General features: G+C 33.2%; 1 protein-coding gene across 1 annotated transcript in view; it reads right to left on the bottom strand.

Annotated features, from left to right (window-relative positions):
• TMEFF2 (transmembrane protein with EGF like and two follistatin like domains 2) overlaps positions 1–26,277 on the bottom strand; it is a 218,205-nt gene that overhangs the window by 95,089 nt on the left and 96,839 nt on the right. The window contains exon 5 of the mRNA XM_011355848.2: positions 5,277–5,373. Coding sequence (XP_011354150.1) covers positions 5,277–5,373 — 97 coding nt within the window. The remainder of the gene's footprint in view (positions 1–5,276; positions 5,374–26,277) is intronic.

Here is a 26,277-nt window from a genome sequence, read left to right as displayed (position 1 = left end):
TCATAATCCAAATGTACTAAAGTCAGCAGGATCAAATGCCTAATTTGCTTATATGTATGGTGAAATCTAGCGCCAAGTATCATCCACGGCCATCGCCCAGCTTCAAACATTCATGATTCTCCACAGTCCAATATGCATTAAAGGTGGGAATGATGCCAGCAACAAACAGTCTTCCTAGTGACAAGGAGCCTTCTCAGATCAAAGAAGCAAGCTAAAGACTTCAAACTAAACTGTCTTTTAAAAAGATAGTCACAAAAGAAATGTCAAATCCCACACCCTGTTTCAGCTTTGGAACATCAATGAAATGAAAAAAAAAAAAAAAAGATGCTCATTCATTTTTTCTTCTGAACTCATCTTACTGCAAACTACTTTGTTTTCTTCCTTTCTTACCACTGTAGTCTAACATGGATGTTAGGCACTAAAACTAAAAAACATTATTAATGTTTCAAAGATAAAATGAATGACTACTGAGGAATTAATAGCATTTAAGCCAATATGATATTGCTAATGGAGCCTGAGTGGCATGTAGAGAATAATAAAGGAGCAAAGTTAAAATGAAAATAGGAGCTATGAAGCTTCCATAAGAAGCAAATATACATAATAATTTAAGTTCTCCTTATGTCATTTGTCACCCAGCTGCACCTGCTCTTACAGCTGTGCTCTCTTCCCTGATCTATCCTGATACCCTGGAAATGGTAGGCACGCAGCCAATTTCATGTCCAGCCATTCCTATGATCAGACTCAGCTACCTACCAACCTGCTTTTTTCTTACATTAAATCAATTATCAACCTCAGGACTCTGAACTACTCTGACTGACAGGACCAACAGAAAGTTCTAGGCTAATAACTCCTTTGGAATAGTTCTCAGTGCAAAGAGTTACCACTGACCTACTTTGTACTTACTGAAATAATTTATCAGGTATGATAATTAGGGAATATAAAGCTGTTTTTAAAACCAACCAAGTATAAGAAATATTTGTTGAAATCATAAGTTGGTATTCCCAGTGCTATCAGATGGGGCTTTATTACTTTGCAATGAGTCAGTTTTATTATGTTTGACTTATTTATAAGCTATTCTTTTTCTTTATAAATTATATTTGACGGGATGTATTTGAGAGTCTCTTTGATGTATAAATATATTAGTTTTGAACTTTTTCAGCCTTGATATGAAGAGAAACAATCTTTTAAGCTCTTCTTTACATTTATTCTTAACCTCTGCCCCATAAACAGGCCACATATCCCTTTGCATAGGCATTTTAATTATTTCTGAAGTCCATCCTAAATAAAGAGATGCCTCAATCTGAGAGTGGATGTACCTATGGTGTGGACCAATTACCATGTGACTTTTAATTCTCTCTTTTGAAAGATTAATCCTTTCCTACATTTTGGTATATATCTACAATTAAAGATTTTTTTGTAGCCATGGTCTTGCTTCCTTACTAAGAAAACTTGGCCATTTCCTGATTTCTACAGCCTTGATGTTCTCCACAAGAAGAAGAAACAAAACAAAACAAAACAGAACAAAACAAAACAAAACAAAACAAAAAAAGACTTAAAATGAAATTGTGGAACATAAATGAAAGGTGTATATGAATTTACAATCTACATGTTTTCTCAAGATAAACGCTTTAAAATGTTATGTCATTATATATGGTTTATCAATACCATCCTCTAATTATTAATGTTTTCTCTTTTACCTTTACTCTCCTTACTCCTTTCAATTTTATTTATTATTTTTCCCCCATGTCTAGTGTTACTTTCTTCTTAATTCAAGAACTCATGTAAGTAACTATGAAAATAAGATCAGCTGTTTGTGTACTGGTTTTTTTAATTCTCACAACGATTTACTGTTACCTAGAAAGTATCTTTGAATAACTAGACTTAGTCTTTGTGGTGAAATGTAAAATATTAATTTCTTAGGCTATGGTTAAAAAAGATCAGGCGTTAAATTTTCACCTTTGCTTTAATATTGCAGATATGATAATAACATTATTTCTCAGTTATTTACTCACATCTTATTATTACTTCATAAGGCAGCATTGAGGAAATATGTATACATAAAATTGTAGTTTAGTTAGCGTCAAAGGAGAAAATAATACAAAACACTGAGTTGTACTTTTGTTGCCACATAGCATATGCAGTATTTTACATTTTTGAGAGGGCCTGGCCATGGTTTCACCCAAAATCAATAGCACATCAAAGCACCTCTGAATCAGCTGACTGTATGAGGGTCAGATTACTCCCCTACTGCTTCCTATCTTACTTTATAGCCTCTTTCATTCCATGCCTATTTAATTTCATTTATTGCTTTATTCTTCTGTCCTTCAGCTCTTTCCAATCTGCCCTTCATGGCTATAACTAAATATAATAGATTAACATACAAAGGTATTTATGTAAATGAAAATCAATACACTTATCATTCCAGCACAATTCCTTATTGCTTACATTGGACATTTTAAGTACATTTTATTTAAACCCTAACAACTTTTCATTCTTGCCTGGGGAGCATAATGATCTTCTTGGCTCCCTGCCCCCTACAGCCCTCTAATCTTCACAGCTATGGCCACTTAGCCCCATCTGGAGGTTCAGCCTTATTCCGCATTTTGGAGCTAATCTTATCTCTAGGCTGGGGGCGTACAAGATATCTTTAGCCAAAAGCTAACTGATTCAGCATCCAGTCAGCCTTGCTGCTGGTTTCATTCTGACCTTGTAATTTATTCTGAGGTCTAGGCACTTGCCTCAGCCCCATTGTAAGCAAGGCTTGGCTTTCTACACCAGTTCTATACAACTGGGTATCTTTCTAGTTTCTCTCATATCTGTCCCTGATTACTTTTCCTGATACCCCATTCCTAGTTGACTGAGGTTCTGCCTTGCTCTTCTCCTTGTTCTCTTTGTAACTGAGTTTCTTTTTCTAACTCCAGTTACCATAGCTGTTCAATCTTTCTGATGCCAATCTCTTGCCCATATCTCCTTGTACTGCCTGCCTTCATACCATAGATAAAACTTTCACTAGAATACCAGAAAGGACACTGCTTGCCTGGATGTTTTCCCACTGCCTGCTGCAGGCACCTCCCTTGTCACCAGCTTCAACCTCGTTAGGTCTTGAATCACTGGATCTAAGCTGCCTGCAATCTGGCCATTCCAGATGTGACAGAAAAAAATATTTTAATTTCATCTTTGTTTGAATTGTTATGCTAACACCCAGTAGTTACTTTTACCTCATATATTCATGTTGACTCTGCCACTTAAACACTTTAAAACTCAGTGTCCTCTTTATAAAGTGAGATCATAATGAAATCTATGCCTAGTCTTATTTTGAAGATAACTGAGAAAAAAATGCATACAAATGGACCAAGCTCATAGTTAGCAATCAATAATTTTTAGCTGCTATAGTTATCTCATTTCTTAAAACTTCGCACTTGTACAGTGGAACTATGTCAGTTAAAGATGATCATTAAAGAGATGAGAAATTAGCGGAATAAAAATTCTTAAAAAATAATTAAGGACTCGTGTAAATTTTTTAAGTGTAAAATAATTAACAGTGAGATAATTAATAGCTTTAAAATAATGTTGAACTACAGATGCAGTCACCGCAATCATTAAAAATGAGATATTTTAATTATTTATTTTCTATAAGTATAACAATATACAAAGACTATGACTATACAGAGCCCTAAATATTTAGGGAGGAGAAAGACTCTTTGACTCAAACCAAAGTTATAGATAAGTAAAATTTAAAGCTCTACTTTTCTGAAATTCTGATTCATTAATTTTGGAGTGTTTAAAAAATTCCCGAAGTAATTCTGATAATCGGCCAAGTTTAGGAACCAAAAATTCACCAGCAATTAAGATGCCCAGGATGTTCTTAAAAACACAAACTTACATTTACCTCAAAATGGTCAAACGTAAAAACACAAACCTACATTTACCTTAAAATGGTCAAACCAGTGCCAGACTCCTGTACTTGGTTTCTAACTGCCCAAAATTTGACAGGCGTGGAAATTATTAATGTCTACTTTTATTAATGGGCAGCTATTTTGCCTGGCTAGTCAATAGCAGTGTTTACTTGTAAGTACGTAATTTACCCTAAGAACTTCAGTTTGCTCAACTGGAATCCTCAACCTAATCTGCATTCCAAAAACATATTTTAAGTATAAAATATTTTAAGTATAGATGGTTTCATTCTTGCCAAAATTACCTTGCCTTAATTTTTTTCTTGTTGCTTAGATGAATTGCACCCTCCACTCAAGGTTGATCAAAATGGTCGCTTTCCCCCACTAGCGTAGTGAGATATAATTGATATATAACATTGTATAAGTTTAAGATGTACACCGTGCTGACTTAATGTAATACACTTACTATTGCAATATGATTACCACCATCATGTTAGCTAACATCACATGACACATAATTACCATTCCTTGAGAACATGTAATATTTACTCTCAGTCATTTTGATCAAAATGAGTGTTAACAGCTCTAAGCAAACACAATCTGCATAGCGAAGAAAACAAAGGACACTTGGCTGTTTTCCTGAAAGGTATGTATGTAAAAGTGAGTAAGAGAGGAAGGGGGCTAAGGGAGTAGGAGGGGATAGACAGAGATTGAGACTGCCTCTTTCAGCTCTCATGCCACAAAGACATCCTCTGAATTCCGGGTCACTCACTTTGAGTGTGATCAGGGTAGAATCAATACACGTCAGTGCCCTAGGAGGCTAACATTTTGGGACCCACTCAAAATAATGACTATTATTCAGTATTTGTTCAGCACATCTTTATAGAAGAAGCTGAATATTGCTTGGGTGAAGAGAGACATTGATCCTAGAGGACGACCCAGAGGTCATTTGTCCTGTCATCTTCTCAATTCAGCTACAGGCGCACAAAGGCATGCCCTTAAATAAAATCTCTGCTGTTATCCAGATTCTCCATCTTAGGAAGCTGATTAGCAGTTGTCCAGTTTTTGGACCATGCTTCTTGAGAGGTGTTCTGGTAAATGAGATTACTCTCTCCAACTTTTACCATTGATCGTATTCGGAGGTCTCAGTCATAACTTTTTATACCTTAACAAATAAAGCCCTGGCAGCTGCTCGGCTGGCCCAACTCTTAATTCAGCTTCAGTAATTCCTTGCTGTTATTACTGCCCCACCCCTTCCCCTTAGGCACTAGATAAAAAAATAAATAAATGCTGAAAATGTCTTTTTTAGGTATGGTTGATGGAGTCAAAAGAAAACAATTATTGTCATTATTTTGTTTAAAAGAATAAATAAAAGCACGTTACCAGACATCCTCGGCATCTTCATCACATTCTGCACCAAACTGGCAAATATCGCAGGTGGATGTCTCCTTTTGACTTGTTTCTCCTGAGCCTTCATGGACTATAGAACAGAAAAAAGGAAACAAAAGATTTCAGATTAGTGTGCATAATCCCAACAACTCTAAGACTAGTCTATATTAAAATTGCTACTTTTCCAATGGACCTGTTTGCTATTGAGGCTTCATAAGAATGCCATATTCAACTCCTCTCTTCCCTAAATTTAAAGGCAACACTAACAATAATATACCACCCATTGGTATGTTGTGAACACTTCTGCATTTTATAGCAAAATAAAACAAATAAGAGGGTTTACTGGATTTATCAAAAATTTTTGGCTTAACAAATAAACCATATGTAAGAGTTATTTAATGAAAAGGGATTTAGATTGTCATTTGCCTAGAGGAAAAATATAATGTCTATTTTATTAAAAAAAAACTTAATATTTTCTCATTTCTAAATTATAGGTTTTATTTTCATTCAAAGGCTTTTATATATAATTTAAGAAACTTAGATGGTTATCCTTGATTACTAGGTGTCATCTTTATTTTTTCCTCAAGATGTTAAGTAGTTATAAGAAAAAAAATATTGATTGTAAATTTTGTGCAGTAGTTTCTTAAATCTTTCATAAATATTGAACAGAGCCCATTACAGTGATTTTTTCTGTGAGGGTTATAAACATATATTTCTTTTTAAAAATGTATATTGTCATTGATAATGATTAGACTTTTTTTTCTCCTCATAAATTACAGGTATAAAAATATGCAATACATAACCTAATTACAAAATTAACCTCTCAAAATTATGACACAATAGTGTAAATCAAGAAGAATTCTGAGTGCAAATAATGAATATCTGAGCAACACTTTTGAGAAGATGAATTATTGTTTACTCAATTAAAAAATATACAGCTGCAAGCAAAAATAGCTTTGCTTATAGACGAAAAATTGCAACAACCTGAGTACTACATAGATAATCTAATTTCATGGACAGATTATACACTTAAAATCAGATGTTTAAATCAAGAGGATCTTTAAAAAAGTGCACTTCTGCAAAAGGCCATGTATTTTCGATAGAAAAAGAACGTAAACAATTAAGTATGGCATTAGCTCCTGTCTTTATGAACTCTAATAAGATAAAATTTTAACAAGGCACAACTTATTAACATGCACCCTAAATCTAACAAATCCAACCTTATTTATTTTGTTTTAATAAGATATTTTCTCATAATTTCTTCTTTGTCTATTAACAAAAGGGTTTTTAATATTTACAAAAGCAAAGGTCTTTTTTCCTTGATTTTCTTAAATTTGCTATTGTGCAGATGAGTGATTTAATTTTTTAAAAAAGGACAAGAAGACATCTCTGAGAGTACTGTTTTATAGTTTTTCCAGGAAAGGTAGAGAGATTTATTTTTTTCTAAAGCATCTTTTTCTTCCTGTACTTGATGATTTGCACTTATGTTAAAAAAGTTATGAATTACACAGATTAACTTCAATTGCAAAAGTGTTCATGATATAGTTTTAAATATGGAAGCCTTAGAAAAAAATATTTCTCTTCAGAAAGAAGAAGGAATTTTAGACTCTGCTAAAATAGACACCACTTATTATCCACTATATTACTTTAATACAGGCAAAACCATTAGAGTGGACCATGGGGATAAGAAGGAAGCCGGGGCCTCACCTCAGGGGAGACTGAACAGCTGAGGTTGGTCTCTTTATTACTTTCTTATTATTAATGCAATACAGAAGCTGCTAATGGGAGAAGGACTTTTAGTGTTAGCAAGATTAGCAGCTTCCAGACTAAAACTTCCCATCACTCAGGAAATGTACTAACACAACGGGAAGGTCCTTAGTGAACAGCTATAGTCAGGGGCAGTTTCATGTGCTTTACAGTAGAGATCCTTAGTTAAGGATCTACTGGAAGTAATCCAGGGGGTGAATTATGCTAACTCATAATTATACGCAATAGTACATACACAATATGTATTATAATACATATGATAATGTTAGGTAGCTAATCAGACATGAGGTACAGGAGAACAAAGGAATAGAGACCCAGCCTAGAAATCATCCAAAGAACACCCTATTGGTAGTTAGAAAATCTCTCCTGCATCCCCAGAGACAAAGGACGGGAGCGTCATAGTCTTAGGTGGTTTAATCCAGCCACAGATGCCTGTGCAGAAAGTACTACCCTAATTTGCCTACAATCTAATGCTCATAAAACTGTCATTATAATAATATGTTTATGCCTAGAAGTTCATGAATCTAATTATAATAGACTAAATTCTAGGTAAGCACATGTACAATAGGCAAAGTGTTATACAGCAGCCAAGTGTCAATCAAAATGACCTTACTTGCCCATCACCTAAGAATGCCTTTGAAACCATCCATCACGGCCCAAATATAATTCAGAGATTCCCACTTCCGGGTTGTTGTTGCTGTTACAGCTCTTTGCTAAAACCGTGTGCCTCCTTGGAGGGTGCTTTGTCTTTCTAAAACATATGTTTAATAAATCTTTTCTAAATCTCAATGACCTGTGATTCTACACTGTATCAATGAGGAAAAACTGAGGAAAAATGCTAATTACACTTATCAGCCCCCCCATGACGTTGGGGTGACACTGAAATTCAAATTGCCCCAACACTAACAATAATATATTATTTTAAATGTTATAATAGTAGTAGTTATTATAATAATTACATCTATAGCACATATAATAGTTATAATACATATTACATATGTATATGTGCTATACTATATTACCTAAATGGGCTCATCATATGAGTTAGGAAGTGTTCTCACTTCCTTTTTTTTATGAAAGGGTTCGTGTATGTTGGTATTATTCTTTAATTTCTTCATACAAAGCTATTTAAATGTTCTATTATATTGATTTCTGCTCTTGTTTCTATTATTTCCTTCATGCTACATACTTAAGGTTTAATTTATTATTTTTCTAGTTTCTTAAAATCAAAGAAGTGTTTGATTTTATACCTTTCTTATTTTCTAACAAAGGTATTTAAATCCATAAATTCTTTTTAAAGGCTGCTTTAGCTGCATCCTGTACATATGGATGTTGTGCTCAAAATATATATAGTGATATCTCTTGGGATTTCTTCTCGATCCATTGATTATTTAGTGTTTTTTAAACTTCCAAATATTTGAGGGTCTTTAAAAGTATATTATTTTAATTCATCTTTAATTTAACTCTATCATGGTTAAAGAACATATTCTGTTTAATTTGAAATTTATTAAAACTTGTTTTATGACCAAGAATGTGGTCTATCTTCTTTAGTAATCCATGTACATCTTAGAAGTTGTAACCTCTTATGGGGAGTAATTTTCTATAAATGTTAATTGGCTTAAGTTGATGGTCAGTATTGTTCAAATCATCCATAATTATACTAATTTTTACATTTTTTTATCTATTGCTGAAGAAGAAGTGTTAAAATCTCTATCAGTGACAGTAAAATTGTTTCTAGTTTGGTTTTTTTTTTTGTTATATTATTTTCTTTTGTCTTGTATTTGGGAGATTTGATTTTGAGTGTAGAAACATTCGTAATCTATGACTTTATAAGGAAGTGACCCTTTTATCATTATAAAATGCACTCTTTTAATCTCTGGTAACACTTCACCTTGAAGTCTACTTTGTTCTGATAGTCATAGAGCCACACCAACTTTCTTTTGCTTATTGTTTTTATCCCTTTACACCCAACTTGTTTAAAACATGTTTTAAGTATGTTTCTTGGAAACAACACATAGTCAGATCTTGCTTTTTTATCCAGTCTGAATACGTCTGCATTTGATCAGGGTGCTTAGTTCATTTACTTTAATGTAATACTTTTGAGGGGTCATTTTTTTCTATTATTTTGGTGCTTTCTTTAAGGATGACAATATGCATCTTTAAATTATCCTAATCCATTACTTTATGAACAATTTAAGAACTTTCTGACAACATGTTTTTAATTACTACAGTCTACTCTTCGCATTCTTATTGTCATATATCGTACATGTACCTATTCTGTAAAGCTCCTGTTACTTTATAAAATTAGTCTTAAACAGTCATCCTACTATTCTGTGTTAATTTTAAAGGTAAAAGTCAGATATTTCAGTACTAACACAGATTTCTGCCTGTTACTGTTAATCATTGACTTCTGACGTATTTGCTCTAACTTTTTAAGACTTTCTGTAGTCTCACATTCTCCATGAAAGACATAATATATGATATTTATAGTAAATTGTATTAATTTTTCCAATTATTTCCTCACTCTTTCCAATGCAAGAATTATGTTCCTCTCCATAACTATATGACTTGAGTTCCATGATATCACTATTGGCCTTATGACTTGCTTTTGCCATTGAAATGTGAGTAAAAGTGAGAAGCTATATAAAAGCCATCATTTGCATTTCTACTTTCTTGCTCTTCTCTTTTGCATAAAAAGGACACATTCTAGAAGGAGCTGTTCCTTCAACCAGTCCCAGAATGAGAAAATATATAAAGCAGAGCCATAGTTGGCCACAGCCATAAGAGCAAGAACTACACCACGAATAATGTAAGCCTCTGAGATTTTGAGGTCATTTGTAACTATAGCTTAACCTAGTGAAAGATGACTAATAAGATATGAATTAATGTTATTAATAAATTCTAAGAAAACATATTTTGCATCATTTTCCACATCTCAGTTTTGATTGCATTATTTTTCTATACAACCCTGGATCTGCTTTTAATTTTCTCCAAATCTTTTTTTCAAACTTTTAACTATTCTTTTTCTATAGAAGCATATATTTTGCAATATCTAAGATATATTACTTCTATTATCGTTTCACTTTTTCCCAATAGAGCGCTACCTTTCCAGTCTATGCATGGTTCTCATTTTCTTCTCCATGTATACAGCTCTAGTACATCTCTTTGACAGATATATAAGGTGTGCCATTCAAATTAAGCAGAACATAAACATTAAATACAGTATAAACATGAATGACTAGAAATCTCCACGTGTATCAAGTCTGAAATAAAATAGGCTGTCCCCGAAACTATCAGATTTAATGAACAAAAAAAGAATGAGGCTTCTAAGCTTAAGTATGACCCATAGATAATGGTTCTACACTTGATGAAATTATTACAAAGTTAAGGAAAAGCATTTACACAAATGTTATGTAAACTTTAATGTTTTTTTCAAAAATTGAAAGGCAATTTTCTCTTTCTATTTTAAATTCAACATCAACCCAGTAGTCAATGTTTTATTTTTTTTCTTTTTCTTAAATACGTAGAATGACAAAGTAATTCTTGGCAGACTTAATTTTTCTACTTTATTTATATAGATAAAGGATTTATCACTGATAACATTTACTTATCTGTTGTAACTAAAATTACTTTGATTATAAAATTATTATAAGCAGCAATTTTTCTTTTTGAATAACTTGCATAAATTACTATTTCATTATCGCCAAAAACTGAATTTTGAGTTCACCTTCCAATAAAGGAAACATTCCACTTAAATAATAGAAAGCAAATTTTAAATAAAAATTCTCCCTATTCTTTAATTTGAACAACTTATTGATTTTGCTATTTGTATACCAGTTTTACCTCTCAAATGCTTCTCCCACAAGTGAGTAAGCTGAACTTAAGTGGTAGCTGCTGACAGTTCCCAGAGGCTCAGATAATTCTAAATTGTTATTTTTGAGCCATAGTCGCGTTCTCTTTTACATTTTCCAACATTTCCCTAGAAATCCCAATATGACTTTAGATACTTTAGATACTTTCCTTTTATTCATATTATAATGTGAGGATATTTGAATAATAATTACACTGTTACATCATGTTATTGAAATGCTAAAACAAGAGAAATAGCATTTTAGTCTGCTATTTACAAAAGGAACACAAATCCATGTTGTTTATGTATCTGTGCCATAATGCAATAAGATGTGTTCAGAGTTGAGAGAGGAAATTCATTATCTTTGCTTCTTTTAATTAAAAGAAGTGAAAATCCACTGTTGATTTTTAATTCTTAAGTAATTTAAATGCCAAAAACTACAGGAAGGCTAAAATTACACGTAAACATAATGGTTTAAAATTCTAGATAACACTTGAAAAATCTAAGAACCAACTTTCATGCCTCAGCAAATGAATTTTATATTAAACACTCAAAAGAAGAGATCATTACAGAAAATTTAATTTTTCATAATTAAGCTAGTTTGCTAAAGCTTGACAAAACTTCTCTAGAAATCACAGATAATTTATTGTCTGTACAACAAAATAATTTGAGATTAATATAGTGCTGCTATATTAGACACAATTCTATTGTCATTTAAGTCTGACTGATTTCACTCAGTTCTGTCTGACTTAAAACTGAAGATACTCAGTTGATTAGAAAAAAGGAGAAGAGAATGAAGATAGAAACTAGTAAACGAGAGAAGAAAGAAAGGATGAAAAGAAGGATGAGAAAATGCTTATTCAGCTTGATATTATGCATGGCAGAATTCATCAAAGCAAGTTACTATTTTGGACTTCATGAAACTCTAGCATATCAACATATGATAATTATAAGCAAAAATACTTTTATTATTCTAAATACTATTAATTTAAATCATTGTATGTAAATTTAATGTAATTAGATTTAAATCATTTAATTTTTTATTATTAAATGCCCAATAGATAAAAAAATTATTTTTATTGGTAAATTATGAACATTGGCTTGGGCTACCTGAGCTACTGTAAAGCATAGTCGGGATCAAATCCCAGTGAGAGGAGATTGAGAAGAGATTGAGTTAGTAAGTGGAAAGGATAAATGTAGGTGACACTTTTGCACAGATTTCCTAATGAGAAGAACAGAGAATGAGACAGTAGATGGATAAGAATGTTAGGTCAAGAAAAAAATTTTTATGAAAAGATGGATTTGAGGCATCATTGTCTGCTGAGAGAAATGATGGAGCAGAGAGGGACACATTTATGCAGGAGAGAAGGGATATCACAGAAGCAACGTCCTTGAGAAGCAATGGTTTTTACAAATAGGCGTAATGGTCAGTCTTAGAGGTAGGAACATGTCTTCTACTCCAGGAAAGATGACAGAGTATGTGGGTACGGATGGAGGAAGGAGGTGACACTGGAAAGGGGAGGATGAAATGGATCTCTGGTTATATATATTGCCTCTATTGTATTTGTATTTAAGAAGGACATCGTCATTTGAGAAAATATGATAAAAAAGAGAGATGTGAAATATTGTAGTAGCGTGAATATGAATGAAGAAGGAGCAAAGTCTTTCTAAGCCTTTCCTGTGCTAATGTATTGCTTTCCATCTTTATGCTTAATTCTTATAATTAGCAAATCTCTAATAAATAAAGATATATCTTTATTAACCTGCACTTCTGTATGTCTTTAGTATATGGCTTTTGGTGTTGATAGAGACATTTTGTGGTGTATAGTTATAGCAATAGTATTTCTGAATTGCCTGTAATATTTTCCAGCCTAGTGTTACTGCTGAAGAGCCAGTCCTTAGTTTTTGAAATTACGATAACCAAAATAATAAGAATGTCAGTTCTAGAATTCAGTATTTGTGATTGGTTTCAGCCTTGTGCTAGATCTAACCACACTCCTTCCTCCACCCCTACTTGTTCTATATTGAGACCTTATCTCCACAATTTCCAGTGTGCCTATTGTCTCTAGTTGGTGGAGTTTGGTTACTCTTTTGATTCGCTTTTCCAGTATACAGATGTCTCTCAAACTCTAGTTTCAAATTTGTAACATATTGCCAAACCCTAGCACTCCTAAAGGCATCTCTTGTGCTCCATCTTGGAATCTGTACCCAGTAGCAGCCAAGTAAGGCAGGCCCCAGTATCCTCAGTTTTACTCCTTCCCAGAAAAATTGCTGAATAATTTCAAATCGACATAAACAAAAGAAGATGAAAAAATGTATTCTCAAAAGTATAAATATAACAGCGTCAGAATTGTCCAGTTTGAAGTGTGAAAGAAGACATGAACCTCTTCCACAAAATGGAAAAAAAAAACCACAAAACAAAACCCACAAAATGGTATAAAAAAGCTGAAATGTTGGCATCGGTTAGAAATTGACTTCAAGCTAATCAATATGTCTACTTACAAAACCATTAGCTCATTCTAAAACTGTAAAATGGAAAGAATGAATAATTATGAAAAAGACATCTAGATTTAAAAAAATGCATGGATTTTTAGGGAAAATATTAGCACCATTAGATCACCAAGGACATCCAGAGATAAATGGAAAGAGATAAATTTTTAAAAATAAAGAGTGTTTTATTTGGAATTTCATGAGACCAATTTTCTAAATTCAAACACTTCCATGTATAGTTTTATCAAGATTCATAGATCTTTTATTTTTAAATACCTTACACCTAAAATGTAGGATAATTGCAACTGAATTAATTCTCTTGTTGCAAATGTGGAAAAAATATTTCAGGTTTTGGGAAAAGTTGCTATTAGCCTAAACTATCAAGATTTAGGTCTAACAGGAACTATAGCTTATTCTGTTTAATGTTTTAAAAACTGTAATATTGAAGGACATACATGCTAAAGTAATCAGGCAGAAAAGTATGATTTAACTTTGTGAATAAACAAAAACATTGGTAAATATAATAAACCCAGGAAAGAAACATTTTTAAATGTCTAAAAATTTGTATTATTATAACATAGTGGGTTATATTGATGAAATTAATAACAAAATAAAAATGAACTTTTATCTTTGCAGAGCTTTGATACTGTTCATTTAATTTAGTCAGTGACTATTTCTAATGACTATGAAACATTGGTCAATAACCAAACTTGAACAATACTTTAAAAATACAAATATTGATTATGATATAGCCCTGTTTAGTTCAAAGCTTCCCCATTACCATCAAGATAAAAATTCACAGTCCTTTATCACTATATTCAGCTTTTTATGATTTGCCTCCAACCTATCATTCCACCTTCATCCCTCGCATGCTCCTTATGCTATAGTTGTATCCATCACTTTGCTGGGATTTACAGATGTTTCTACTGTATATAGTGAAATGTCTCCTCCCTACCTCATGGCTGATTCTGACTCAAACTTGAAGATTTAGCTGCAGCATAGCATCATTCAGGAAAGAAGTCCTCACCTTCCTTCCTTTTCCTTCATCCTCTGGCTATGTTGGATTCTTGGTTGTATTCCTGCGCATTCTTAGATCTTATCTCATTGTAGAAGTTGGATTACTTTCCAGATTTCCTGCATTAAAATGTCCAGGCAAAGGGAAAGATTGCATTTCCTGAACACCCTGTGGTTGAACAGGCCATGCAACTAGTTCTGGCTAATGAGTTGTTGAGTGGGAGTGACACGGGTCACTTTAGGCTAGAGGATTAATCGCTGGTTGGAAACCTCCCTATTATTAAAGGGTGCTTGGAAGGGGCGGGAAAGGAGGCCAAATTAGGAGGCTAGAAAAAAGGAAGAGTAAACATTTGTCAGATGTGGCGTGTGATCTGGAGAGAGAACTGACTAGATGTACTGATAGTTTGCTGCAGGTATAAAGTCAATGTTCAAGAAAGCTGCTCCATCTGTCTAGGTCACTGAGTGACTGCAATGGGCAGAGCCAGCCAACCTGCAGTGAGAATGAGAAATAAACTTTGATTCTTTTAAGCAACTAGGTTTGGGGGGATGTTTGTTATTACTGCATAATCTTGCATAACCTGAATATGTCAGGGATAAGGCTTAGAGGCATAGATGCAATTGGTTCCACTATGTTGATTTCACTAGCAACTCCCAAGTACCCAACTACTGATGGTTACTATGGAAAGAATATATCGAAGTAAGTCAAATGCTGATTCACTGAGAAAAATGGCAGCCATCTGGAATTTAGCAGCTTATACCTAAAGTATGGAGAAAGGGTGGTGTAACTAAATAGCGTGAATTTTGAATAAGAAGCAGTTTATTGCATGATAATGGCAGATTGCATTCATTGTAGTTTTAAAATGACAGTTCTAAGAAAGAAATGTATGGCCTTACATGGGATGTAGAGTAGAAGTAGATTAGGTGTAGAAGGGTGTTATGCTGTCACTGGGGAGAAGACAGGGGGATATTGTTGGCACATTTGGGACAATTTAACCTTACTCATTCACTAAAGCTAATATTGATAATAACTATTATAAAAGTGCAAGAATATGCTAAATTCTTACATCCTTAAATAGAACCAATTTATTTTCTTAGAGCATACAGAAAAGACTTCCTAATAATTATTGGCATTTAAAAAATTATGTTCACATGCATGATTTTAAAGCCTTAAAGCCCTTTGGCATAAAGGTAGATTGTGGCTGATCTGGGGTATCTCCAAGAGGAAAAGAATTTTTTTCCTTTCTCAAAACACATTCTGTTCCCTGACCGAATTCACACCCACACAACATTCTATGCCATTGCTTTCATTTTTCCCCAATGCTGTTTAAATTTCTTCATGCATATTCGTATTTTTAGATCAGATAAAATGAATAGAAGGTTCTTTCCCTAAAAAATGTGTAGTGTGACTCAAAAAAAAAATGTTAATGAAATGAAATACTGAAAGCCTTGTTCAATATTGATATGTAGCAACTAATTTTGTCTCTATACTCAATTGCTATTTCTTTGTGTATCTGAAGCACCATTCGTATGGAATTACATAGCTATACAAGCACTGGGACTGACAGAATTTTTAAATGGAAGAGATGCCAGTGAAGAAAGAGATTTAAATGTACTAAGTACCATCTCTTTCAGAATATGCCTAAATATGAGGTAGTACATAGGGACCAATCATATCTTTACTGCAGTCTATTCATATATAAGTAAAACTACCTCCATATAGGAATACTTTCCACCAACACAAATACAGGTATCAAAATGAAGAGGCCTCTTCCTGCGTGGTTAAATTCCATGTTAAATACCCAATACTTGGGCTGTCTTTCATGACAACAGTTTTATTTCTCCTCTGCTCCCACATTGCCTCACAAGCAGGTCACAGAGAAAAGTTGTTAACCACATTCATCTTTGCCTAAAAAGAGATTAAAAACAAAACCTTAGCTTTACTCTTAAGAGGATCAAATGCCTGAGACAGTGATCTGTTTGTGTTCAGAAGGGCTAGTGCAAAGGAATAGAAAAAAAATATTCAGGTGAAGAATTTCTAAATGGAGAAGATGTGTTTTAAAGACAGCTTCTATTATGACCAGCCACACGTGGCAGAGTTGCAAGGCAAAGTGAATATGTGTACTATAAACAAAATGAAGTCCCCTTATTAAAAGCTGCTGCATATTGAGAGATATCTGTAGATGAGGTTTATAAGCCAAGACTATCACTTTCATAGTATATGTTTTTAAAAACAGGTTTCACATCAGTTTTAATGCAACTGGGAAGAATTTCAAATTTTTTTAAGACAAATTACTTGGATTTAACTCCTAATAATAAGCACATGTGATCAGCAGACACATGAGATTAGAAATAAAATTCAGTCCAAGAATTTCAGTAAAATTAAGAAGCCAGTTGCATTCTTGGTGCATAGAAATATACATTTTAAAAAATCTATAAGTTTATGTAGTGCATTTGTTAAATGATACAATATCCATATCTATAATTACTCCTGAGATCAAATTAAGAACATTCCTCATTTGTTGGTTTGTCTCCAGGGAAAATACAGGAAAACAAATGCTAATGAAAAGATTAATGGACTTCTCAATGTATAATACATTAACCTTTGTTAATGTATTTTGAGAAACAAAATAAAAATAAAATAAAAATAAAGTGTTGTCTAACATATTCTTGGTAAAATTGTGTGGTTTTAAGGTGCTTGTCAGTGTGAATTTGATTTAAGTCTGTGAATCTTTTCTGAATATTCCTATAGCTCTCTAGATAGAAACATCATATGTAAAAATGTTCTTTATTCCAAACAGATAAAACTCCCAGTGGTAAAAGAAGATTTAAGTACCTCTGAAGGTTTCTTATCATCCGGCAACATAACTCTCTGCTGGTTCAGTGCCTGAAAGGGTCGTCTGAGATCACACATCAGATAAATCAAATAGTTGGCTCACGAAGAGTGGGAGCCCATAGTAATCTCATGTCTTTGCTTTCAGACACCAAATCTTTCTTCTAATAAGCCAGTAGAGAAGTTAATATGTTACTTGGTGTGGCATATCCAAATCCGAAGTATCAACCTGCCTTAAGTTTCTGCTACTAGTTCTGAGAAGATCTGACTTGCCTAAGCAAAGACTATATTTAGTTTTAACATTTTAAAACCGCAAATTCCAAAGCCCTGATACAGTGAGGAAAAGGTGGTGGTGAGAAGGCTGGAAATGTACCAAGTTTTGTCTCTAAATTTCTTTGAGGAATTTTATTGCAAGATAGAAAGATTCACTTGCGGGTGATCTTTATTCTATAAATATTTATTGAATGATAATAAAACTAAATTTGTTTTATATATCTTTCTGCTTAATATAAGACTAAAAGCAGTATTTTAAATTTCTACTATAATAAGCAAGTCTTTCAAACATTAGCAATCAAATGCTCTCAAACTGTGTTGTCCAATAGGGTAGCCAGTAGCCACTTGTAGCGGTTTAAAAGTACATTAATTAACACTAAATAGAATTAAAAATCCAGTTTCTCAGTTTTACTAGCTACACTTCAAGAAATTAATAACAACATGTAGCTAGTGATCACTGTATTGGACAGGGCAGATATAGGACATTTTTTTCACCCCGGAAGTTTTTTTTGGCCGGCCTTGTTTTGGAAGGTTTTACTTGGATTGCGGCTTGGATTATTTTTCTTGAATCAGTCTTCCCAATTTGGTACTTTTGTTTCAGAGTCTTTCAACCTATAGAAAATAAGAGATGGTGTGACTGACATTTTCATCTTTCCATGAGGTGGCGGGAATATCTTACCATGATACACACATGTGTGGTGTGACTATGTGTAACATTTTTGTATATAACATACCTTAATTAATAAATAAACATAACATATTCTTAATTAATAAGCCTTGTATTCCTGCTCTATCTCAAATGATCAAAACATAGCTATCTTCTAATTCAGTCTCTAAACATCCTGATAACGAGCATCAGTATTACTGTAGCTTGAAACTCAACAGATTACATGCACAGAACTAGGCACAATAGAGTGAATGTGGTTTTAATGAATATTTTTTCCAAAGTTGTGGCTACCGCATTTGCAATTTTATTTATGGTTTGGATTAGCATGCCTGTCTCATACACTGAGATAATTATTGTGCCTGGAGTACAACACCAATATATACATACTGCTTCAGTGTATATTCTTGCAAAACTGTTTCCTTTCCCTTTTCATGGGGCCTAATTCTTCCATGTATACACTTAGCTATGTGAGTTTACACTAAGTCAATATGGGAGTCTTGAGCAGTATATTATTTGTAATAAGACAGACCTGATTTTTGGTGGCTAAAAGTTTCCTACAGAAGAATTATCTTCCTAACTGACATCAGCAAGCCTCTCATTACCAGCAGTTTGAGAAGGAAGATTAAAGCTAACAAAGGCATATAGAGATTTAATTCTGTGTTCACATCTAGAAGCTGTGATAAGCTGGGGATGTGCCATTACCTTGATATTTTGGAGATAAATGGGTATCCGAATAAATAGAAGCCTTTAGTCTCTGCAGCTGTCACTAACATTATTTCACCCTAATTGCAAAAACATTTATTTTAAACATTAGAATACACACTGAAGAAGCTAATCTCAGCTGGTGAAAAGATTTTCAATTGCTAACTTTTCCAGATTAATTCAAATATTGTGGGAGATACTAAGGACATCATTTTATTCTTTATACCTTTGACTTTGTATTTTGTACATGAGGAAGAAAGGAAAGATGGAAAGAACTACCTCTGTGGTTTCCCTGTGGGTAAGAACTGTTTTATTTTGCTGCGTGCCCTAGTATCCCCATATTAATTGGCACACAGTAAAGCACTTACAAAATATTTACTGAATAAATGAAGGAATAGATTTCGTCTGAGACAAGAAAAAGGGTCATTTTAAAACTAATATTTATAGGCATATATTTATAGTTAGAATGTTTCTGTATTCAAATATATACATCATTTTGGTATATTTGAGGAACTAATATATATCACTTTCCCTCCCATCACCCCTTCCATCCATCTCTCCTCAATTCTTCCATCCTCTCCTATTATTAACAGAGATTTTAGATTATTTAAGCATATTTCTGATATTTGGGAATTTATACTATAAAAATATTTCTTTAAAGGTTTATTTATCTAAAACATTGTGACATTAAGGACTCAAGATGAAACTAGATATTACATTTTTAATTGAATGATATGGGCCATTTTCTCTAGTATATCCATTCATTCTACCAACATTTACTGAATACCTACTATCTGGTACTAATGGCGATAAAGTAGTGAGCTAAATAAAGTCCCTGCCATCATGGAGATTAGAATATTGTGAGAAAATATTTTAAAATATTTTTGAGTAATTTAAGGCTGCATACTCTCTTTTTTAAAAATCAGCAAGTTCATTTACTCATTTAGTCAAATTGAGTCCCCCTACTCCACTACCACCACCTTATTAGGAAGTAATAAGGGAGAGTGAAATTGAAGGAACCAATTTTGCATAACTGGATATTGATATTGTGGAACATTGTCTATGCAGCTGGGGATGTTCCACCACAGATGGTGAAGTGGTATGTGGATGAGCAGGCAGCAGCCAGTGAGCCAAAATGTCTGCATAGGAAGTACCTAGGTGTGAAATTAGAGTGAGAGAATCAAACTCAAGGCTTAGTCTTCTGACCATACGCCACCTCTTACAATTCTCCAAATAGGGCAATCCAAGCTTCAGTTTGACCCTTTCTTTACTCTTTGCATTTCGTTTTCTTTCTCAGAAAAATCTGGCTTCAGAAAATGATATCTAAATGATAATGTGTCATTACGCTGATGAGTAGGGTTATGATGCTTGAGACAGACAGACAGAAGCAAGAAAGGCAGCTAGATGGCAGATCAAAGGCATTTACTGACCAGAAGGTAGAAAATAGCAGTTGGGAGTTTTAGCAAATGCACTTAAGAATCTAGAGTAGCTTCTCAGACGTTTATTAGAAGCTAATTCAAACCCTTAGGGTTATGGAAGATTTTATGAAAAGCACCTCTTAACTGACCAACTGTCAATTAGCAAAGGAGAAAATGCCTCAAGTACTCCATTATGATGATGATCAAATAAACGGGCTTTGATTACTATAATAATGCTAGTATAATTTTTAAAAAATCTCTGGTTTTATATATGAAAAGAATTCATAACTGGTGATCATCTGTAAAATCTACTGTGGAAAACTACAAGTATAATTGCTCAATGATGCCAATTTTCTTTCTTCCTCAAATTTTTCAGGTGATCTAATATAATGAGAAATAATAATCATTAAGGTTTGATCATGCTAATCTAATTTTCTGGATGGCTTATTAACCTTCCAAAGATATCTTTCTTCTACTTTTTGATCATTAGATCAGGCAATAACTAGGGCAAGAATGAGGAATGTCAATTATATAAGGATGTACGAGAGGATGCAGGAAGGTATGAATATTTAGGCTTATGTTTTTAAGCTTAGCTACATTCATGTATACACATACATGCAAGCACAACTTTATGATTTCTTATAAGAAAAAGATTTAAAAAACATTTAAGTATTTTTTCTAAGATGAACCTGGTCCCAAGATCATGAACTCCAGAAAATAAACAGCAGCACAAGTAGAGAGTCTGTATTAAACAGCCACACCCAAAGTTCTCTCATCTCAATTTGTACTGGACTAAAGTCCTTTAGGAAAATCAATACTTTTCAAGTATGACAAAATGTAAATAATTTTAAGAAGAGGAAAAATTATTATTCCAAAGGCTTGTTCATTTTATAAAGACGATGTCACTATTGAAAAATGATGGGTGCTTGGATCATAGGGATCTGAGTTTAATACCAGGTAAAGTCTACATGAGTCATATACCTTTGCAATCACTGACACTCTCTGAGGCTCTGTCCCATCATCTACAAAAGAAGGATAACAATAACTATTGCAAAGATATTCCAAGATTAGATGCAACATATGGAAAGATTCTGACATGTATTAGGACTTTCAATAAATGATAGAAATTATTATTCTTTACCTTTATGGATTGGGAGATATTTCTTCACTGAATTCATTTACTAAATTTGGACAAAAAATATTTATATTTGAACCTAGTCTTTTGTATTCCCTTTCACCCAAATTAATTCTAGTTTATTGAATTTGGATAACAATGAAGAGTAAGAATTTTTACCTTGGGTGTTAGAAATATACCACAGAGGTGCTTTTGATGTGAATTGGGAAAATTCCCATTTTAACACTGCTGATTCTCTATATTTATAGTACATATTATTTGTGACTTCAGGCATAAGACCTTCATTAGATCTCTCCCAATGTTTTAGCTGAATCTCACTTCTTACAAACTGAAAACTATATTCTATGTAGTGTCAGCTTAAAAGTAAAAAACAAATCACAAAATTGACAACAAAGTGGACCTTTTAACCAACTATATAAATTTGTGCCTGGAAAAAAAAAAAAGGAAAAAAATATACATATTGCTCAAATTCAGAGTAGATATGCCACTACCTGCTGTGACACTATCCCCTTCTTGATAGGTTTTGCAAAATTCATCCAGTAATTAAATCCGTAATTATTTGTATTCTATTTCTACTAACAGGAGATATATGTGCGTGTGTGAGTGTATGTACATATATATTTATATGTATATACTGTGTCAACTGCTAGCAGTCCCTAAATTCATTCTCCTTTTATTACACAATATGGAAGTTATGGAGGTACCCATCTCAGATCTTATTTTAAGAAAGAACTTGCCATTTAGCTGCAAGATATGCAGTTAGCTGGAAGCCTCCAGCTGTTAGTGCCTTCAGGATTCACCTCAGCTTGCAAGCCCCAGACACTTTCTTCTTGTGCTGCCACAGCAAAAGACCGAGCACCAGGGGCACCAGGGTCTGGCAAATCCTGGACCATGGAAGACTCCCTTAATGAGTGATATTTGCTTCAGAGATGCACACAGTGTTTATCTAATTTTAGCCAGATTTGCATCTTGGTCTGAGATTTGCTCTGCCCGATTCTGCTTCTTGTCCCCTCTCTTTTCAGAGGTATTGGATCTGTACCATAGCCGAGGACTTTCCCAGCTTAATTCTGCTTTCTCTCTATTTTCTGTTCCACTCTCCCAGCAACCCTTGTGTACTCTAAATTTGTCTCAGTGTCTTCTTCCCAGAGGACCAAACTGACACATAGAGTAAAAGAGTTCTAGTAGACCATGCGAAAATTTACAGAGACTTCATTTGCCAGCCAGTCTCGTGCCTTGATATGGCCATATGGCTAAGTTCTTGGCAATGGAATATGACAGAAAATGATGTGCATAACCACTGCTTCATTTCCTTAAGGGAAATTTCTCTCCTTCTACTTCCACTGTTGGCACATTCATGTGGCCTAGATTGAGCTTCTAATATGCAGGGAATTCCTTTAAAGAGGAGTCAGCAAACTATAGTTCATAGGCAAAAGCTGACCTGTGGCCTACTTGGTATGATCTGTAAGCTAGGAAAGGTTTTTACATTTGTACAGCATTTATTAAAAGAATAAAAAGAGGCACAGTATGTGACAGAAACCATATAAATCTCACCAAGTTTAACATATTTACTATAAATGTATGGGAAAAGTTTACTGACCCCTGCTTTAGAGAATTACGGATCAATGAATTAAAAAAGACCCAGGTCTCTGTTCATCTGTCCTGCATGCCTGGACTGTAATATGAGACCAAAATAAAATTCATCTTTGGAACCACTGTATAATTGTATCTTGCTGTTATGCCAACAGACCGTAGGTGATATACATATGAATAAATAAAAAATAAAAATGATTTTTCCTTCCTCCCTAAATTTAATATAACTCAGTCATTTCTTCATTTAAGCTTTGAGCAGTTTTCTAAAAATAAATTATTCATTTGTTCATTAGCTTTTGAAGACCTAAAGCATTTCTATTGCTTGGTATTTGTACATCATGTTGCATAAATACTGCCTAGGAAGATAAAAAAATATGTAAACTTGAGATACCATGATAAGTATAAAGTCTACTTTATTAATTTCCCTTAACCCAAGACATCTAAACATTAATTTTAGAACTGTCTTCTACTTTACAAAAAAGCATGATGATGGTAGTGTTGAGGATGGGGGAACAAAGATAATTTTACAAATAGCCGAACAATTATTGCATATGCTAGAGAGTAATTTATTATAAACATAGAGTGTATTAATTCAAATCAATTAGACCATATTATGACAAAATCATTCACCATCATATAGGTTTTCTATAGTCAGTCCTTAAGGAACTCATACAGCATGTATTTCTTGGACACTTTCGTGAGCTTTGTATTGAGGTAGAGAAAGTGTGTCAGTTGGTATTTTCAGATACATATCAACTGCATAGATTTTATACATATTAATTTAAATGGACAGTTTTGCTGCTCTATGATTTTCTTTTTGATGGCAATAAAGGCTCAAATTAATCTTTTTGCGGAACCCAAAACATGTGCTCATTTAGGCTACTGTTGTATACATCCAAAAGTTTACTTGCTTGCCAAATTCTTACCTCATTACACATAATGCTTTACAGAATATTTAATCAAATAGGTGTGATATTTAAAAGCAAATCCTAAAACAATAAATGCCTTTTGTAATGTTACCTGTGCTACCTGAATAAAGAAAGTATTTTGTCAAATTAGCATTCATTGAAATGATATTTAGAAAGAGAGCATAGGGATGTAGTAAGAAGGAAATTTTTTTGTTATGACAATGAAGAATAAAAAAAGAACTTCTTGCGATATGTATTTTCAGATACAATCCTAGGGCCTATCCAAAACATATTTAAATAACAGGAAAAGTAAAGTGATACTCTTTGTTTTTCTAGTGGCATCTTGGTGCATAAGCTTATTGGTTTACCACAAATCCGCAGAAAATGCAGTATGCTTCATAATTTAGTCTTGAAGCTTTCTCTGAAAAATTTCTTTGCAAAGAAACTTGTCTACTTTAATACTAAGCCTGGGAATGAAGGGCATGAAAATATATTTCCCTCTTAAGTAGTCTGAGGTTTTGTTTAATTAGCAAATTTCATTATAAAGAGGCACAAGATGGAAATCATTTCTTTCTAGTCATATTAATTCTAATTTAAGAAAGATAAAATAATCAGCCTGGTTATATGCCAATTTTTTAAGTACATATACCTGAAATTTAATTTCTATGGAATTAACTGTGATAAATATCAGGCTTTTTTCCCCAAGGTTTCGGGGATTTTTGCTTTTTCCAAAAAAAAAAAATGCCAAGGAGGAGGGAGATGATACAAAATTGATGTCAGTGGCAGAAAAGTCCCAGTGCTTTTAAATTAATTGTTATTTTGTTGCCTACTATGGGCACATTACATGGAGAAAATATAATAAAAGAAGTATTACAGTCTTGTACGTAAACTTTAAAGTCATATTTTTTAATGCATAAAAACTAATGATGATGTATTAATATGTATCATAGCTTATTAACCTATTTTACTTGAAGTTGCTTTTTGTGGTGGCAAGGCATTGTAGTTAATTCTGTGAACACACTCATAAATACATCATTTTTTTTTTCTTGGTTTGAAAACATGTACTTAGGAGTGAAGATTTTTTAATTAAAGAATTTGAAAATCTTTTATCTTTACTTCTTACTGCTGTGTCCTTATCCATAGCAGACACTTTTACTCAAGTCTAGCGTCCTTTGGTACTAAGATCCCATGTGGTTTAGAATTCTTAGAGTAGTCCTCCAAACAGCCACTATAGTTAAACAGAAAGTAAGAGTTAACATGTTGAATATAACCTATTGGTTATCTTCCTCCTGTTGTTTTCTAAAACAATCATCCAAATTTCAATGCTACTAAAAACAAATGACTTTAGTAGCATCACTGAAACTCTGCTAACATTTTATCACTTTTTATCATTTAACTTTATTATCACTTTTATTATAAAGTTATTGCATTTGTGTTCCTTGTGCCATGTGTTGAAGATAAACTTGCTCCTATATATATGTTTGCTGATGACCTTTACTCTGGAATGAGTTTTTAGTAAAACTGTTTTTTCTACTTACTGGGAGTCTATAGACAAATGACCTTCCTTGGTAGTGAGATTTAGATCATCTTTACCCTATCTGGTATTTATTTTGGTGCATTTCCCCAAATTGTTATCCTTAAAAACTATTTTTTTAAATCATTTTGAGAAATATGGTTTATTTTTAACTGTACAATGTTTTCAATTAAATAAAAATAGAAGACTGTAAAAGATGTCAAAAAGCTAAATAGAACATTGTTATTTTATCAGTTATGTTTCCTGCATTTTGGAACCTGTCTATGCTAGCAAGATTTTTAGACAGTTTTGGGATAAAAGTTGTTTTGAATTCAAAAGCAGTAGGGAAAAAACCTCTATATAGCTGTTACCTCATGTAACTAGATAGCTCATCAGCTGTCAAAATGTATATTGCAGTTCTCCTCTACATAATCAATACCACTACGCTCCTTGCCCCCCCATAAAAAAATCCAGTATATTTATTGTTTCTTTTATGTCTTAATTGTATCTTCAACTTTCAGACTTTGTTCACTCTTTATTTACATCTGAAATGTCCATCTTAATTTCTAAACTCTAAGGTCTATTTTGACTCAGGGTTCAACTCAAGCAATAAGAGAATTAGGTGATGTTGTAGGTAAAGAGAAGGCTGAGAAACAGAACTAAATTTTATTCAGGGCCTTTTCTAGGCCAGGCTTTGGTGCCAGGAGTATCAAAAATGCTCTTAATGTTACCACCACTAGAACTATTATATCACTGAATTGTGCCTACCTAGAGACAAACCTTGGAGTAGGTAGTTCTATAGACTGCTTAATTTAGTACTCAAAATAACTCTGTGAGG

Source organism: Pteropus vampyrus, unplaced genomic scaffold (genome assembly GCF_000151845.1).
Source record: "Pteropus vampyrus isolate Shadow unplaced genomic scaffold, Pvam_2.0 Scaffold2, whole genome shotgun sequence".
Lineage (NCBI taxonomy): Eukaryota > Metazoa > Chordata > Mammalia > Chiroptera > Pteropodidae > Pteropus > Pteropus vampyrus.
The sequence above is the reverse complement of the archived record's forward strand: the minus strand, read 5'-3'. Positions and strand labels throughout refer to the sequence as shown.